At 45.9% G+C, this 17,300-nt stretch overlaps 1 protein-coding gene across 1 annotated transcript in view; it reads right to left on the reverse strand.

Moving 5' to 3' along the window:
- Window positions 1-17,300, reverse strand: part of NUP160 (nucleoporin 160) — a 1,937,143-nt gene that overhangs the window by 1,732,043 nt on the left and 187,800 nt on the right. The window contains exons 6-7 of the mRNA XM_069623088.1: window positions 7,458-7,572; window positions 6,714-6,872 (exon numbers count right to left, since the gene is read on the reverse strand). Of these exons, the coding sequence (XP_069479189.1) occupies window positions 6,714-6,872; window positions 7,458-7,572 (274 nt within the window). The remainder of the gene's footprint in view (window positions 1-6,713; window positions 6,873-7,457; window positions 7,573-17,300) is intronic.

Below are 17,300 nucleotides of genomic sequence, written 5' to 3' on the forward strand. Positions count from 1 at the left end.
ACCAGACACAATTGGGCGGCCAGGTGGATTAACCATGGTTTTGTGAATGTTGGGCAGGATGTAAAATTTGGGTATGGTGGGGTTCCTCACCATCAGATATTCACTTTCTTGAGGGCAGATCCAGCCTCTAGCACAGGCTTTTTCAACCTTATGATTAATCAAGGTTGCAAGTCTCTTCGTCGGATCAACCTCTAGCGGTTGATAAAAATGTCTGTTTTGCAGTTGGCGTTGGCACTCAGTAATGTAATATAATCTTGTCGGTTGAGCATAACTATTGCCCCACCCTTATCTGCTTTCCGCAGAATAATGTCAGTATTTGTAGTGAGGATTTTGAGAGCTGTTCTTTCTAACCTAGAGATATTCTTAAACGGGTTCTTTAACCCTTGACTCTCTAACTGATGTAAATCGTGCCACACTCTTTTAGCGAACACCACCGCTTCGGGGGTATAGCTGCTCGTAGGTGGATTAAAAGAAGATTTATTATGGAAACCACTTTCATTTTTCTCCATATCAAATTTTTGGTCAGCGAGGAATTGTCGCAAATGGATTTTGCGCAGTAACTGTTCTACTTCTGCGTGTGTTCGGAATTCATCATAGCTGACAATGGGGGCAAACCCAAAACCTCTATTAATCAATTTAACTTCTTCCACACTTGGAAGATACGAGGAAAGATTCACTAATAGGGTCGGCTGCTGCGTAGCTGCCTCGGTTCGTCCCACATATCTGGAGTCTGGCGGGGATCTAAAAAAGGTTGTAGTGGTTGTTGTTGGGTGCCTCCACTTGTGAAGCTGTTAGGCGATCCTCTGCACACCAGGCCACTACACATCAGAACACTGCTCACATTCCCCCAGCATCTCCTCCCAAGCTTCGAGGCTCAAGTGATTCGGTGAACCCACAGAACCGAAAACTCCGTACCAGCTTTAGTGTACGGGCTCGATTACAACCCTTTCTGCATTGGCAATCGCCTTGGAGAACATATAGCAGAAGGGGCGGCGTTTCGTCTTCACGTCGGTCATGTGATACACTGTGGCGTTCCTCACGTGATCTTGGTGGACGTCACATGACCCAGAGAAGTCACATGACCCAGGGACACTCAGTATAAAGGTCGGAGAGACAGAACGCTCATTGCTTCTCAGCTGGCTTCAGACCCTGTTTGGCATTACTACTTGCTCCTTGTTATCTTGATCACGGAACTCTACCTCGGACTCCCTCGGACACCCCTTTGTACCTTTGCTTGGAACTGTTGACCTGTTGCCGGATTTTTGGACTTCACCTCGACTTTTCTTTGGATCATCCCTTGGTACCTTGCTGAACTTCTACGCCCTTTCCCTTCTTGGGATTCAAGTCAAGCCCTCTCTCCTACAGGTGGCTAACCCTTCATACACGCTAACCTGCGGTTCTACCATTCCAGGGACCGCCGCATCATCTGAGTCTCGAACCTCTCTACTAGGTTACCTGGGTCACCCTTACACCAGATAGGTAAGACACTTTAGATCCTTTTGTTTACCTGACTGTATTGTGATTGCCTGGTACTTAACCTCGTTCCCTCTTGACAGCAGCATCGGTGTTCCAGAGGCTCCGTGGATCTGGGAAGACATCTCCCACCTGTGGCCTCAAAGGTCGCACAGCGGGTTTCTATTTAGTTCCCCTGTGCGTCACTTGGGGACAGAGGTCTCATCGGTCTACACGACACTCAAGTCAGAACAGAAGCCCTGGTTTCCCGCATTAGAATTCCTCCTGTTACGTGCTGGCCTCCCTCGTCGGCCTTGGTGCTTACCTCGTTGTCTGGAACCTTGGAGGACACAATGCATTCGAAAGGTTGGAGAACCTTACCCTGGGAGAAGGGAAGAACCAATATTGGAAATGGGAACAAAAAGGAAAATCACAAGATCCGACAATGATAAGAGGAGAGATATCAGTATCAAGTTAGGAGACATATCCAGAAGGACAAGAATAGCAGTAAAATTATAAAAGAACTGTCAACTAATTGAAGAGGTCATAAGGAACTATTTGAAGATTAGTTACTGAACACAACTTGACAGAAGCAAGAACCCAGGAGAAGGGAGCCATTCACCTGGCCTTAGTTGTGAATAGGGGTAGGGTTAGTTTGGGACAGTGGACAGTTTCTTTAAAGACATTTCACCGACAAACACCTTGTTTTGTTAGGTAGTTAAAACCCCATAGAAATAGGGAAAGATCAGCGTTAACCACTTTTCTTTAATAAAACACATTAAGAAATGTCTAAAAAGAGTGTCCTTCTGACCTGCCACAGATGACGGCACATAAGTATCAAAGCTTTACCAGCTTTCGTTTGGAGTATTGGCAGACTCTCCTATACCCAGCTGTTGGTTCTTTAAAAAGGTTCCATGTCATTTCATAGCGGGATGTTTTTTAGCGTGATTTTTAATTAAAAAACCATCACATTTTAATATTATCTTTGGGGGGTTCCCCACCCAACCCCCATTTTCTTTAATTTGCATTCATTCCCAAACACCCACACCCCATATATATAATTTACTAAGACCCCCTAAAAAATGTGATGGGTTTTTTCGAAAACAAATTCACAGCAAAAAACAGTGAAAAAACATTCCGCAATGAAAGGACGTCGTACCTTTAACACAAACCTTTTGCCATGAAACTCAGACTGTGCGGTTTTCCTTAACTGCAGTTTTGTTTTCTTTCCTTCACCTAATAAAGGTTCTCACTTTTAGGTCTAATACTATGTACTAGAGGTTTAGATAGGACAATTGGGACGGTTTTGAAGGACTACATTAATGTATTATTCTTTAGTGTACAGGATTCCCTTTTTCTTCAAAGCATCAACAGATAGTTGACAGGTGTTTTAATGTTACGACTATTTCGTGTCAGTGCCACTAATCTAAGAGGCGCAGGGGAGGATCCTTAACCAGACCGCTCCCAATCAATTTCGGCCTTAGGACTGGGTTCGGCTGCTTCAGGCTCCAGAGATGGCCAGCTGTACACCCCTTGACAGGTAGAGATGCAGACCTCAATGGGCCAGGAGACCAGGACATGAAGACAGTATTTGTTAGGAGTCACCACGATGAGGCAGCAACAGGCAATCGTTTTTAGGACAAAGGAGCAGGCTAAGCACCATTTATCTTCCATGTAGCAGGCTGAAACTGCAGGAGCAGAAATCTCATTTTGAAAGTTGAAAATCTACTAAATTCCAAGTATGCACTTCTAATGGCGACGGCTGCAGCGAGTTAGCCCGACAAAGCTAGTCTGTCCACCGGCTGGTCCAGATAAGCTTCTGAAGGCTCAGCAGGCAGGGACCCTCAAGCAGGGGTCGAGACAGATTGATCCCGCCAGTCCAGGGGCCAAAGCACTGATGAGTGCCTTCTTGAGATCAGGAAAGGGGTACAGGGATTCTTCAAGACTTGGCTGGAGACCATGCTGGTCAGCTTCAACAGTCGCCCTCTGGTCTTCACCATGCTGCACTGCACCTTGGCTCCAACTATGACGTAACAAATTACTGCAGGAGTCTCGCCATCAGGTCCACCAATGGTAAAGGCTTGCACCATGCAAACTGTCAGGGGATGTCCAATAATGGACAGACACTAGCCACACATTCTGCCCAGGAACACAGTGTGCCTCGTATGCGGGCTGGGTCCATACAGACCCAGCCCCCACATGTGGCCAAACACACAGATCACAAAATAGCCAAAGGACAGGCAAAGATCTTGTGGCATGGTCATTTTAGGGTTTGTGGAACTCTTTATGGCATTACGAGGTAAAATGCAAAGGTGCACAAGTACAAAGTTAACAGATAGAAACAGTGCTCCAGGTAAGATTTTGAGGTGGAGTATTTTACTCCCCATTTTTAAACTTTGAGAGTAAATGTGATTTTAAGAGAGTAAAAATGACTTTTCTCCTTTGCAAGAGAGTTAAATGTATGCGACATCCAGAAGACACATGCACAAACTATGGAAATCATTATCGTAAGGCAGCTTTATGCATTATGACAGCATACACCTTTCATTATTTCTCTAAGGTCTGGCCATTTGATCTCATGTATATATTTAAATGTTGAAATCAAAAAAGCCTAGTCAATTACATGGTAAAGCAAACGTACATGAATTGTATTGTGTTTTGAGGTTCGATAGCAGAATTGTCATTTGCCGAGTCCTCATTTTCTGGAGCGGTTACTACCTAATGGTATGCCAATGTTATGATACAACAGTGCAGAGAGGCAATGACTCCATGCTAAATTCTACATCTAATCTAATGGTCAAATGGTTATTTATATAGCGATTTTGGCCAAACGCTGTACATGGAACATATTTATCAGAATTATCACCAAACCAAAGTCGGTACTCCTTTATCGACCTCGAAAGGATTAAAGGCCGAGTTGGACTTGCCGGGATTCTAGCCTGCAACCTACAGATCACGCACAAATTGCAGCAATGAGTGCTCAACCGGCTGACCTATCTTATTGGCTAACATCCTTCAGAGGTCGGTTAATTGAGTATTGACTGAGGTATAATAATCGCAGTGCCTAGATGTTGGACGAACCATTCATGAAGCACTACATGAAGTTAAATACCTATTGGAATTATCACAGGCACAGGTTTTGCAGAGTTTCAATTTCAAATTACAAATGTAACTTTCGTTTGTTTTTGAACAGCACTTGCACTTCCTGTAGAGTCAGGTCTTGGATGTTTTAATTGTAGTCTTGAAGATTTGAGAGGCTAGAACACCGGTGATTGGTGCAATAACAATCACTCACACTTGAGCCAAGACTCCGATGCCACTGCCCATTTATAGTAATGTACCCCATTGACTGCAAGGTTGAATGGATGTAATCTAGACTGTGCAGTCATCATTTTACACACTTATAATTATAGTGTAATTTAAATTATCAGTGTAAAAATGATCTGCCTGCGCATGCTTATGCACACAGCACCAGAACTCTGAAAAATACAATTGTGCAATACTGGTTTGCTTTCACTGGAAAAAAAGCATAATTTGTTACAAACTATTAATTCTCAATTGAAACTTAGTTTTCCATCTTATTAATTATATAATCCTAAAATTCTAGGAAGTTATGCACAGTGCTTCTAAAGCTGAATGGAAAGAAACCATTCCTTTTATCACAGTGTGCAGTTTCTTTTTTTGAAAGGCTTAAGAGCAATACAATCCATTTCAGAGGTGGCTTGCAATTACATCCATGTAGATAAAAAAAAATCAAAGAAACTGCCTAGTTTCTATCAAGTAACCTGACATTTACACTCCCTTTTGCTCTAAACCTGTGGGTAAATGCACCCATGACAATAATAAAGCTGTCATATTTGGAAGATTTTCATGCATAAAAAGGCCTCGTACCCACCTTATCTGGAGGTCTGGATAGAAATATAGCTGCTGCCACCAGCCCATCCTGTACACATTGGGATTGTAACCACGAAGTTAAAAAATAAAATGTTACAATACAAAGGTATTGTATCCATTTTACTAAAGGCAATATGTGCAGCTTTAAAAATTTGAGGAATCCACAAAGGTAGAGAGTCTCCCAGTACGGACAGTCTTAGGGACAGATCAGTTTTCCCCCATAAAAGTGAGCAAAAACGAAGGGAAGTAAAGCCAAGGGCTTTACTTGCCTCCAAAAATGGCAGGCCAGCAATCAAACAATAGCAAATGAGTTCCAAGTCTATGGGAAGAAAGCAGCAAAATGAAAATATGTCCCAACACCAATGAAGCTTGGGAGAAATAATGTATGACTTTGAGGAACAAGAGGCAGCATAGGTCCATCCAATGATGGGTGAGGAAGTTGGCTAAACATTTGAAAATAGCCTAGCACTTACCCTTCGGGAATGCCTACAGGGAGGTGGTGTTGGAGTTACACAAGATTGCAAAAGAGCAGTCAGAGAAATAGGAGAACACCCAGTCAAGTGCTGAAACTTTGAAGCACGGGAGGGTAAAATGTATTCCAATAAGGGATAATCCACAGTGTTGAAGCCTGCAGACATATCATGAAGACTGCAGATTGTTTAAAAGCAAGAGTGGTGAGCAATGCTAAAGAAGTTGGAGATGTAGGTGATCGCAGTATCGGTTGAGAGTTTGGTCCTGAATTCAGATTAGAGGCTCACTCACAAAGATCCTCCTACAGACAGTTTATCATCAAATTGAAGGCAACCCGCTCAAGGATTTTAGAGTGGTGGGGGTAGGAGAGAACCAGGTCTGCAAAATGAGTGGTTGTTAGTGTTGGCGCTGGGAATCTTAACAGTTAAGGTTGTGACTGTTTCATAGCAAGCTTGGAAAATTCCAATTGAGAGATAGCGGATGGGCAGAGGTAATCGTTGCAAGCTCATTTGTGGGTCAAAGAAGTCAAATGGAGTACAGGATCCGTTGGCAGAGCAAAGGATGGACATAAGCTCCATGTGGGAGGTTAAGAGGTGGTATGTGCCTTATTGAGGGGATGGCTCAATGCCATTCTGGTGAAGGCTATGTTGTTTTGCCTACCTCCAAGGGGTAATGGTTCATCTTGGAGTCAATGGTCGATGTCAGCCCAGCAGCTGCCTTTTTCCGCTGGTGGATTCAGGTTTACAATAGGATCTAGCAGTGCAGAAGTGGCCACCCCATAAGTCTCTGGTTCTAGGATTTGTAATGACCTACGATGAACGAATGAACCTCCCTCATGCTCCCCAGGTTTACTCAGCACAGAACGCATATGCTCAATAGTCCTGTGGTAACTGTACCTGTCCTCGTCGTGGTGCGTGCATGTATACTCCGAGATAGAGCCCCATTGATGGGGAAAACGCAAGTCGCAGTTTGTGCCCAGTCCCCGCAGTCTGCCTCAGTTCCTTATTTACAGGGACAAACTCTAGCATGTCAGCCACCATCAGGCACATCTGATCCTATGGAAGAGAAAGCAGAATATAAATGCAATTATAAAAATGTGCCTGCACTAAGAATCATCTATAATGTGTTGTGCGTGTCCCTTCCTATTAAATAGGCAGGGTACAAAGTCCTTTCATCGCAGGATGTTTTTTTGCTGGGATTTTTACAGCGGATTTTTACAGTTTTTTTTTAGCGAAAACAACTCATCTAAATGTTTGGGTGGTTAGAAAATATGTATTTGGGGTGTGGGTGTTTGGGAACATAAAAAAATAAAAGGCAGATGGGTGGTTTGAGGGGGACCCACCCCCCAAAATAAAAATTTGATGAGTTCTTTCGTTGAAAAATCAAATCTGTGGTAAAAAAAACCTGCAAAAAAACATCCCGTGGTGAAATGACAAAATAGGCTGATGTTATTTCATGAATGGAAAACAAGGTAGGCAACAATGGACTCCTGGCCAGACAACGATTTGCAGGCAGCCTAAACCTAACTGCAGCAGGGGGTACAACCTGGACCTTTTAGCCGAATCTTGAGATTTAGCTGCCCTCCTAACAGTGACACAAGATGGAGCCCTTAACAGGAAGAAACACCCCCCCCCCCTTACCTTATAAGACCACATTCTCAGTTTGTGATCTTGGCATAAAGCAAACAGGAAGGCATCATGTTCAAGACAGTGAACCAGAAGGCTGATGGGAAGGTCAGAGAGCCCCTGGTCACCTCTGAAAAACAAAGAGAAAGGCGAGCTTGATTCAAACTGGTTATCAGACAAACCATATCAATGAGCACTGACCGTGCACTGCAACACTGAGGTTGCAAGTATTCACCCAATGTATTTATTAATATGCACTGTACAAGTGCCATTACTCAAATCATGCACTTTACTGTAAATCAAGCATGTATACTGCAACATGTATGAGCTAGAGTTTCAACTTTTACAATGCCAATTGACAAAGGCATCTAACACCAATGCTCTCAAGAGGACGGATACATGTCCCCCTGGAGACATCTGGGCCTGATGACCTAACAAAATACACAAACATCACTTCTCAAAAAGACCATAGAAAAAGTCATCCAAGTATATATATTGATCCTCACCTTCTCCATAAGCATCAGCCAGTCCCCCAGACAACTTGGTAGCACTTGGTGAAAATACTAGATGTGTTCTCACCCCTTAAAACAAACTGTAAATGTTTCTCTGAAACAAACTTACATCTAGCTGATACAACAGGCACAGTTCCCTACTTAAGCTTAAAAAAATAAAAATGATTGAAACAGGCCTCAAATCGGTAGAAAGCAATGGTTTGAATGGCTTGTGAGACAGAACTGCATTTATGTTCCAGCAGCATAAGGTGCTTGAACAGAAGGAAATAAATACCACCATCAACATGGCATGCTAAATGAGTTTTACAATGTTCAACAGTTTGAATATGATACCCAAAGGATAAGCACAGCACAATTCCACTGAATTTTCCATTTCAGTTAAGTGGGAGAAAAACCACAGGACATTGTATAGAGTGGTTAAGGAAGATGTATTCACCTATATGACAACAAATAACAGAACCAGGACCATTAGCCGTAGAATTGTAAACAAGTGAAGAATTTCCAGGACAATTGAGGAAAAGATTGGCCTACTCTCGGTGTAGTGGAACAAAAAACTACTAATTTAAGTCAAAATATGTTTAATGACAGGCACGAGAATAGCCAGAATGGTGTCAAACTAGGGATGTCGCAGTGTGGCCAGCTGCGCCACTGATGTGTCAGCTCCTTTGTTGGCCGCCGTGAGAAGCCTGCGGTTTCAGTGAATATATGCAGTTCCCATAAGCTAATTGGTTCGCTGATACCAGCTAAGGCGACCGGAGAGGCTCAAGCACGAACAGCTTCAAGATGGGCAGACTACTTGCTTTCCTTGTGACCGAGAACAGCCGATAAAAGCAGCGCCCAACTGGCACCCGGAAACCAATATGGCAGACGGCCATATCAGTGAGGAGAGGAAGAGGCGCATTGCGTAAAGATGTGGATGACTGGAGGTGGGAGGACCCAAGTAGCAAGCAAATATCAGCGCCTTCCACGCCCAAAGTGCAGCCCAGGCCCTGGGGCGAGAGACCTACAGAAGCCACAGAGACACTGGAGCACCACCTGACAGGACGAGCTTGAGAGGCAAACTCTCCCTCCCCCGCGTTGCACTGAGGAGAGGATTCTGACTCCTGAGAGGGACACGTGGCGAGGGCAGCTGCAATCCTGACGATCCTGAGGCCGGGGGCCCTGCTGGGCGTCTGATCACTCCTAGTGGGGTGGGTGGGCAGCCTTGCTGGATCACAGGCACAAACGGAATCTCCACGAACTGCTGTAGCGTACAAAGGCATCCTCAGTAAGTGCAGCGCAACACAACACATGTCAAGGGCGCCCGCAGTGGATGCTGCAGGGAAGTGGGGCAGCAGCAGCATGAAGTGGTCCTGAGCCCCATCGGAGGGGGACAGACATCTTAATGGGGGTTGGGGGGGGTGAACCAGGGACCCAGGGGGCACACCATCTTTCTCATGCCCTCTCTCCCCTCATGGTCCAGAGGAAGCAGTGAACAAGGATAAGTGGGACATTAATCCATCTTGAGCTGATTGGGGGTAGGAGGACCCCCACACACACACACACTGTGGGCCCAGACCCTGCCGGAGTGACGAGACGGCCTCTCCACGCAGTCAATTCAGGGCTGGAGCCCACAACAACAATCCCCACTCTCACCCTGTGCTCAAGAGCCTAGGGCTATAGGGGCAAGGTGGGGCAAGGTGGGGCGAACGCCCCCTGTCCTGGAGAGGCCTCCAACAGTCCCCGCTTTCTACAACGCAGGGGGGGCGGGGGGAGGCATATGGAGCACACCAGGCTCCTGCTTCTATGTCGCAACACCTCAAGACTCCCAAGAGTGCAGATATCTCCACCATGCTTCTCCCGGCAGAGAAAGTAAAGAAATCAGAGATACCCAAATCCTCGCCTCAGGCCTGACCAGGGGGCACTGGACAGCTGGCCAGCAAGGAAGACATCCAGGCCTTTATGATGGACATTAAATCGGAGTTCCGATCCTGTATGTCGGAGGTCACCACCAAACTTGAGCGCACGAACCAGAGGTTGCTGGATGTGCGTTAGGGAGAATTCTCAAAAAATGGCTAATTCCCTTCACCTTGGGGACCCGCAGCAACTTTGCTGGATTTTGAGGACTTGATCATTTTCCTGGAGAGATGAGTGACCCTTTTTTCCCACTCATTCATGTGTTTTGAAATGCGTTTTACTCTTGAGTTTTCTTTGGTTATGGAGTTTTAGACAACTCCATAGGCATCCCCTTTTCATTTGCGTCACACAGCACCCTCAGTGCAGTGGCACAGGGAAACCTTTTCATGCTACCCAAGGTTTAAATACCTTCTATGGGATACACTACTGTTTCCCAGAGGAAGTAAAGTGAAATTGACTTTACTAGTCTTTTTAAATTCCTGGACCCAGCACACCCTATCTTACAATAGAATGCTGGAGGGGTTACCTAGTATCCCCTGTGTCTAGAAACTCATCTAGCAGTCAAATGCTACCCTTTCATCTCGGACTGGCTGGTAGCAGTGGTTTTACAACTAACTACCATGATTTTTCCAGACCGCGAACACCGTTAGCGTTAAATCGTGGGAGCCATGTTTTTCAAGATGGCGTCTGAGCCCCCTTTGTTTAAACAAGTCCCAGTCTTCTTTTTTCACCATTTCTTTGTGGAAAGGTCCTTCTAGAGTGTTGCTCTGCGTGCCAAACCAGGTTTGGTTGCTTTGTTCATGCGCCTTTGGCGGGCTTCAGGACTGAAGACCGCCTCTGCCACCAGAGTGTCTGTGGTGGGCAGGAAGTGAGGGAGGTGCCCGAAACTCCCTGTACTTAGTCTCCTAGCAGACCCAAATGCACTCTGGCGCGATTGGCTGGCTGGCTGACTGTCCGGTAAGGACAGCCAGCCTGCTGGGTGAGCGACAGCTAGGCTGGAATGTGGGATAGAACTGAATAAGAGGCAAGTATCTTGGCTTGGAAGGCAGAGTCGACTACTGGAACAAAAGAACCAAAGACAAGCTTGAAGAGGACGGCTGCTGCAACTCATGGGCCATTGGTTTGCCCTGTGAAGCCCTGCTGCAGGTCAGAATCGCTAAGTTCATCTCGACAGAGAAGCCCTGCAACGACGACTTCCCCCTTTGAGTTGGTGGGACCAATCAACTCGACACTAAGCCACCTGGATACCATTCTCAGAGCTGGTTGTATGTTCCTCAGAGTGCTGCAGGAAACCGAATAACCAGGGAGAGGGACAATAGTTTGTGTCCTTTCCTACAGCTACCTAATTGAAGATTTGCCAAGTGCCAGCTTTTTGACCAGTCCCAGTGCAGGAGACACCCAACATCCTCCCTCTTGTCCCCATGACTGAGCTCAGGAGATCTGCAGGAACAGAAGTCTTCAGCTGCATCTTTTTCTTCATGTGTAAGGTACCGTGAAACGAGACAGTACTTACCTCTCGCTCTGAAAGTGCTAGAAACTTTTGCAACTAGCAGGCCTAATCAGCTTGTGACCCAACATATAATTCTTCTTGTTACAAACTACTGAGAACTTCTACAGAGACTTTACCGTTTACTTACCAGAACCGTTTTTATCCTATCGAAGACTTTAGCCCATTGAATTTGGCCTAGCCTATTGAATTGACTCTTCGGGTGAACTAAGAATAATTGTAATCCTTTTATGTTCTGAACCTATTCCTTTTTGCTCCTCCTTCAAAGTAGTCTGAATGCCTCAGAAACCTAACGAGTAGAGTACTGAAGTATATGATAGGATATGGCATTTATAACACACCTATAGAAAAGTATATTTGCGTATGATATTTAACTGCCTCCTTCTAGTGAATGTTTAACAACTGACTGTTGAATAAATCAATAAGTGTTTAACCAAGAAACCTTGAGTGTAAAAGTTTATTTGAATACCTGTGATTGTAGACCTACATAACAGCATTACTGCTCACATTCCCTCTTGAGATAAGCGTGGCTGCTCAGCTCCACTAACAAAAACTGTGTAGTACAGACTTCTACCAATGGTTGGTTTTGCTTACACCTGTAGTCAGTTGTGTGTAGTGGTCCCAAAGGGTACTGCATACAAATGTCTGCCTAACAAGGTGGAACAGAGAGTGGGAGAGATGGAGGACCTGACGGGGGAAGCACGCAGCAACGCTTCTCGAAGTGATACGGAAGATCCAGGCCCTGGAGTTCCTGGTTTGAACACAGTTTTTCAGCCAGGAGTACCTCGAGCAGAGTCTCTTGTGCTAGAGCGTGTCCTGCAGTTTCATTAGAGTCTAGTGTGTTCTTTAAAATATTTTGTCACCCGTCTGCCCTCAGCGACGACAGCCAGCAGGCGTGATCGCGTGGGTTCAGGGACCTCTTGGAGGCCTTTGCGTAAACCCCATTGTACGTCGCTATAACTAGCGAGAAGGGTCATTATTTGCAATTCTGGTTGCATAGGCCGCAGATGTGGTAATAAAAGTTTCCTCAGGGCATACAGTTGTTTGCAATATTTATCTGGGAGAGCCTCCGCCGTGGAGAGTGGCACCCCTGCCCTCTTTCTGGTGGTTGTAACCACCAGCGAGTCCGTTGTGGCATGAGCTCGAATATACATAGGGTCAGATTGAGAGGGGCAAAACAACTTCTCAGCCAGAGTGTTGACTGCCCTTGTGAAGGAAGGAGACAAAGCAGGAGCTAGGAGTTTATTGAATTAAGTAGAATAGCCTGACGAGTGAAAGGTTTTCCTTTGAGAATGTCCTCAAAAAAGTCAGAGTAGTGGACAGCCTACTGTGTAGCGATCTGAAAGTGATCTGCCGCTCTTTAGGATTGCATTAAAAAGCATCTGTCACGACTGCTAAGGTTCTGACCAACGCCACTTTGTCCCCCTCATTTAGGCTCTACAGAGGTACCAGGCAGGGCTGTCCCTTTTCACCTATACTTTTTGCACTTACTATCGAGCCGATGGCGGAATATATACGCCAGAACCACTCACATAGAGGGCTTAGGATGTCCGGCCCCCCCCCAGATCATTTCACTATATGCAGACTACACCCTGCTATATGTCCGCGACCCAGAAGAGAATGTACAGCACATAATGTCGGACATACATGAGTTCTCGGAATATTCAGGTTACAGAATCAAGGTTCCCAAGTCCAAAATATTTCCCCTTACAGATTGTACGGGTAACATTGCTGCAATTGCTGGGCTTAGGCCCACCCCGACTCTAGTACGTTACTTGAGTATTATGGTGGCCAGGGACAAACAATTGTTATATACACAGAACCATGGTGAACTGTTACTGAGTTTGACGACCAAGTTCCAAACGTGGGCTAGCCTTCCCTTCTCCTTGTATGGTAGAGTGGCTATTCTCAAAATGGTAGTCTTACCCAAACTCTTATATTATTTTAACAACATTCCGATATGGCCCGGCAAGTCCTTTTTCATGAAACTCAAGTCGCTCGCCTCTAATTTCATTTGGAATGGGAAGACGGCCAGATTGGGGTGGGATAAAATGGTGGAACCATTCTCACGGGGTGGCATTGCTGCGACAGATTTTGAACTATATTATCTGGCCGCACAGGCTCAATTTGTTAAACACTGGTTTGACCCTGAGGACACATCTCCCCACATCCCCATGGAGAAACATGCCGATCGCCCCAATGACATCAGATCACTTCTTCTTAACCCGGTCTATGGAGACACATGCCCGTTTGACCCGGTATATACAACCATACGTGCCTGGGCCAAGATATATAACAGATTGGGCCTTGAGACCCCCTATGACCCGGAGGTCCCCCTGTGGAACTTCGAGTATATCCCCAACATTCAACAATCCTGGGATACTAACAAGCTATTCACACTAAGGGACATGTTCCCAAATGGCACATTCTGTGATGGTGGGAGGAGGCCCACTTAAACGCTTTCAATATCATCATATGAAAACTGCTTTTGCGGCTAGATGGCCATCTTTCCCGTTGGAACCCCAGGTACATGAATGTATTAGGGCAATAGAATCCCCTAATAGTCACAATAAAGGGGTCTCGTTGGTATACTCATTAATACAAACCCACTCCCCGTCACGTAATACGATGAGAAACCTGGGAGGGGGATACGGGCACTCAGATTGATGTAATACGGTGGTCACGCTTCTGTCAACTCACCAGATCTGTCTCTATGAAAGCGGGGCTACGGCTGATCCAGTTTAAAGTTCTGAATCAGCTCCACTATGCCCCCGCCAGACTAGCCAAATTTGTTGAGAGTTGCACGGTAGCCTGCCCCAAGTACAATGCACCAAACGCTAGCCCCTACCACATGTACTGGTCATGCCCTTTGATTATGGACTTCTGGCGGGAGGTGGCAGAACTCCTCAAAGACATAACGTAGATTACGGCGACTCTGTCCCCCTTGAAGTACTTGCTTGGTGACATTGGTAAGGCGAAAGAAACTACGAGGCCCTTATTTAATATTTCATGTGTTGTCGCCAATCGCTGTATCCTTAAATCATGGAAGTCTACAACTGGACCATCCAGAGCCAATTTCTTAAAAGACTTATGTTTGGTAAACGACGATGAAGAACTTTGTTTCATCGGTCCCGACACAGTGTCTGCCCAAAGACATTTGGTCGCTGTTGCGTATTTGTGTTCCCAGATACCGGATGAGGATGCTACGCCTCTCTCTTCACCATGATGCGGGATGTTTGTTGTGTTCTCCTGCTACTCTGTATATATGTGCCAATACTGTACATGCCTCAATACCATGTCAAATTCTTTCTTTTGTGGACGGTCTGAATGCTAACCTACTCTCTTAATAAAATAAATGTTTAAAAAAAAAAAAAGCATCTGTCATCTATAGGTGATGATTGCCTTTGTTGAGGTGAAGAAGGCGGGTCTAGACATTAATGTCCGGGTCTGGGGTATGAGTGGGTGAGAGCCAAGGCCACTGATCTGCTGGCTGATCTTGATCCCAGTCTGGGTCCTGGTCAGTTGTGTCCTGATCAAAAGGATTATCCTTGTATGTCTTTTCTTGTTCTGAATAATCAAAGACCTCCCCTTGATGGATTTGTGAATGAATAGGAAGCTTCTGCTGCTTGGTGGAATGGGGCAGGAGTCTTCCTCCTTGGCCTCTTGGGAGTAATGTATTTATCAAAGAAGTCAATGAATTGGGCCATCCTATCCATATAATTCTGAAATCTCTGCCTAGTCTACAGGGATGAAGCAGAGGGGTCTGGGGAAGGAAAATGCTGTTCAGAGGAGGGAGGTATACCTGATAAAGCCCTAGAGGGGTTGGGGGGCTTCAGAGTACTCCTCAAGACAATAAAATAGCCGCAGAACTTTGTATTTTCGGCGGCTGAATGCTGGCTTTCGACGGGTCTGTAGGCATTAACGCGGATGTCGGCTCTGCCGAAGCCTTAGGTGCTAATGCGCCCTTGGACGACATGTCGGTAGCTGTGTGCTTTTTTGTGAGAATGCCCTTGTGAGAAGAAAGCCCAGTCCCATACCGAGAAGACTGTTCCAGGGAGGGCGCTGGACCACGAGGTTCAGCAGGCACCCTCCAAGTTTTTGGCAGCCCTGTTGGCGTTTGGCACATCTTCGATGGGTCCGTTGATAAGGGCTGTGTGTTCTGTCTTAGGTGGTGCGTGTGTGCCCCTGTTGCCAGGGTGTGAACTCCCCATAGCAATGCCGGTGGCCTGTCTGTCGGGGCCGGACGACAGGCATCTAGGAACCAGAGGTTCCATCGAAAGGTCTATGGCCTCCAGGTCAGAGCCATGGCTACCGCTGGAGTTATCGCCATCCGAAGCGACGGCGCAAACGGGGGAACAACTTTCAGCCTGCATTGTGTAGGCCGCCCACCGCTTTGTCTGCCTATCCTTTAACGTCTTGGGACGAAAGAGTTTGCAGGACTTACAAGAACGCTTGTCGTGGCCACGAGGTAAACACCTATTGCAACGGTGATGGGTGTCTTTCCAGGGGAATTTTCTGTTGCACGTCAGAGATGTTAAGGGTGTCCTCTCCATAGCAGAGGTAGACGGCAGCCAGACCAAAGATGGAAAGAGAAGGGAAAAGGAAATGCATTCTCGAAAAAGAATCAACCCAGGGCCCCACTCTCCCTACTGTAAGAGCCTGGCCGGAGGGCCGAGGCCAAACAGTCGACAGACGTCGATCGATGCACCAGTTGCTGAACAGCAGTGGATATCTTCGGTGTAGGAGTCCGCGAAGAAGTTGTCGAAAACAAGTAGTGAAGACTATAAGACCATTGGTCAGGGAACAAAGAAGTAATGAGCAAAATGAACTCCTGCGAGCTCTGCATAAGGCGACCAACTGGTTGGGCGGAAAAAAACAATCTGATGGACCTCGCCGCGCGAGGGATTTTGGGTACACTACACGTCACGTTGGGTATAGCGTTACAGTCACGCCCATGTCAACGTCCCCTTGCGATCTTCGCAAGAAATATGAAATACTCTGATTACCACTAGATGTCGGACTATATGCACAGCATGTGATTCTAAGCAGATTAACAAGCATCAAACTTTTCAATACTTCCAAAGGGTCAGTTCTTAGTTGGTAGTAGCGGAACGTATACAACTTTTACAGGAGTTTGAAAGTTCAATTGGTAATAACGCGCACCGACAAAGTAATATGGTAATTGTATTTAGTCTGCATACAAATATAAGATAGTGATGTTTGGGAAGGAAAACAGTTGGTTAGTGTTATACAAGCAGAGCTTCAGGTTCTAGGTGCAGTTTCGCAGCATAGCAAGTCTTTTGAAGTCAAAAACGCAACACTAGCTAAAAGGCAGTTTGTAGCAGCTTAAAAATTTGCAAAGCAGTAGAAATCAAAAGTTCCTGTGGATACTTTGTAGTGTCTAGAAAGGAAGATGCAAGAAGGCATAATCAATATTGAAGACCCTGTTAAAGGACTCTAAAAAGGTACACAAGCAGTGACTTTAGTCTGAGGTAAGAGGGGGTTTCCCTGGACAACTATGTGCACTCCAATTCTCTGGAGCGACTTTCTGGAATCAGGTAACCTTAGGTTAGATAAAAACCTTTGATAGATGTTTGCAGCTCTGGACCCGACCTCAGGATTCCTTGATGTGATGACTGAAGGTAAGACAGTGGACCGGATCTCTCAGCAACAGTCTCGAGGGAGAACCTCTGGCACAGCTTTCTTCAAATTCTTTGGTCACTGGTTTTGGCACCTTTTCTGCAGCACCAACAAAAGACGCAATTCGCCCGGTCCATCTTCTTGGCTTCCTGCAGCCCTGCACTCTGATGAAGGGGTCTGGGCGAGTTGGCTCGGAACTCTGGAGTGTCTTTGAGGGCTCAAAGATTTGGGATGGATTCGGCCTTATCCACAACAACGCACTCTAAATGGGCAGCAGTTCTCCTGGTATTGGGTTTCTGCAGC

The sequence above is a fragment of the Ambystoma mexicanum genome, chromosome 11 (assembly GCF_040938575.1).
Source record: "Ambystoma mexicanum isolate Mex_15411 chromosome 11, UKY_AmexF1_1, whole genome shotgun sequence".
In the NCBI taxonomy this organism is placed as follows: domain Eukaryota; kingdom Metazoa; phylum Chordata; class Amphibia; order Caudata; family Ambystomatidae; genus Ambystoma; species Ambystoma mexicanum.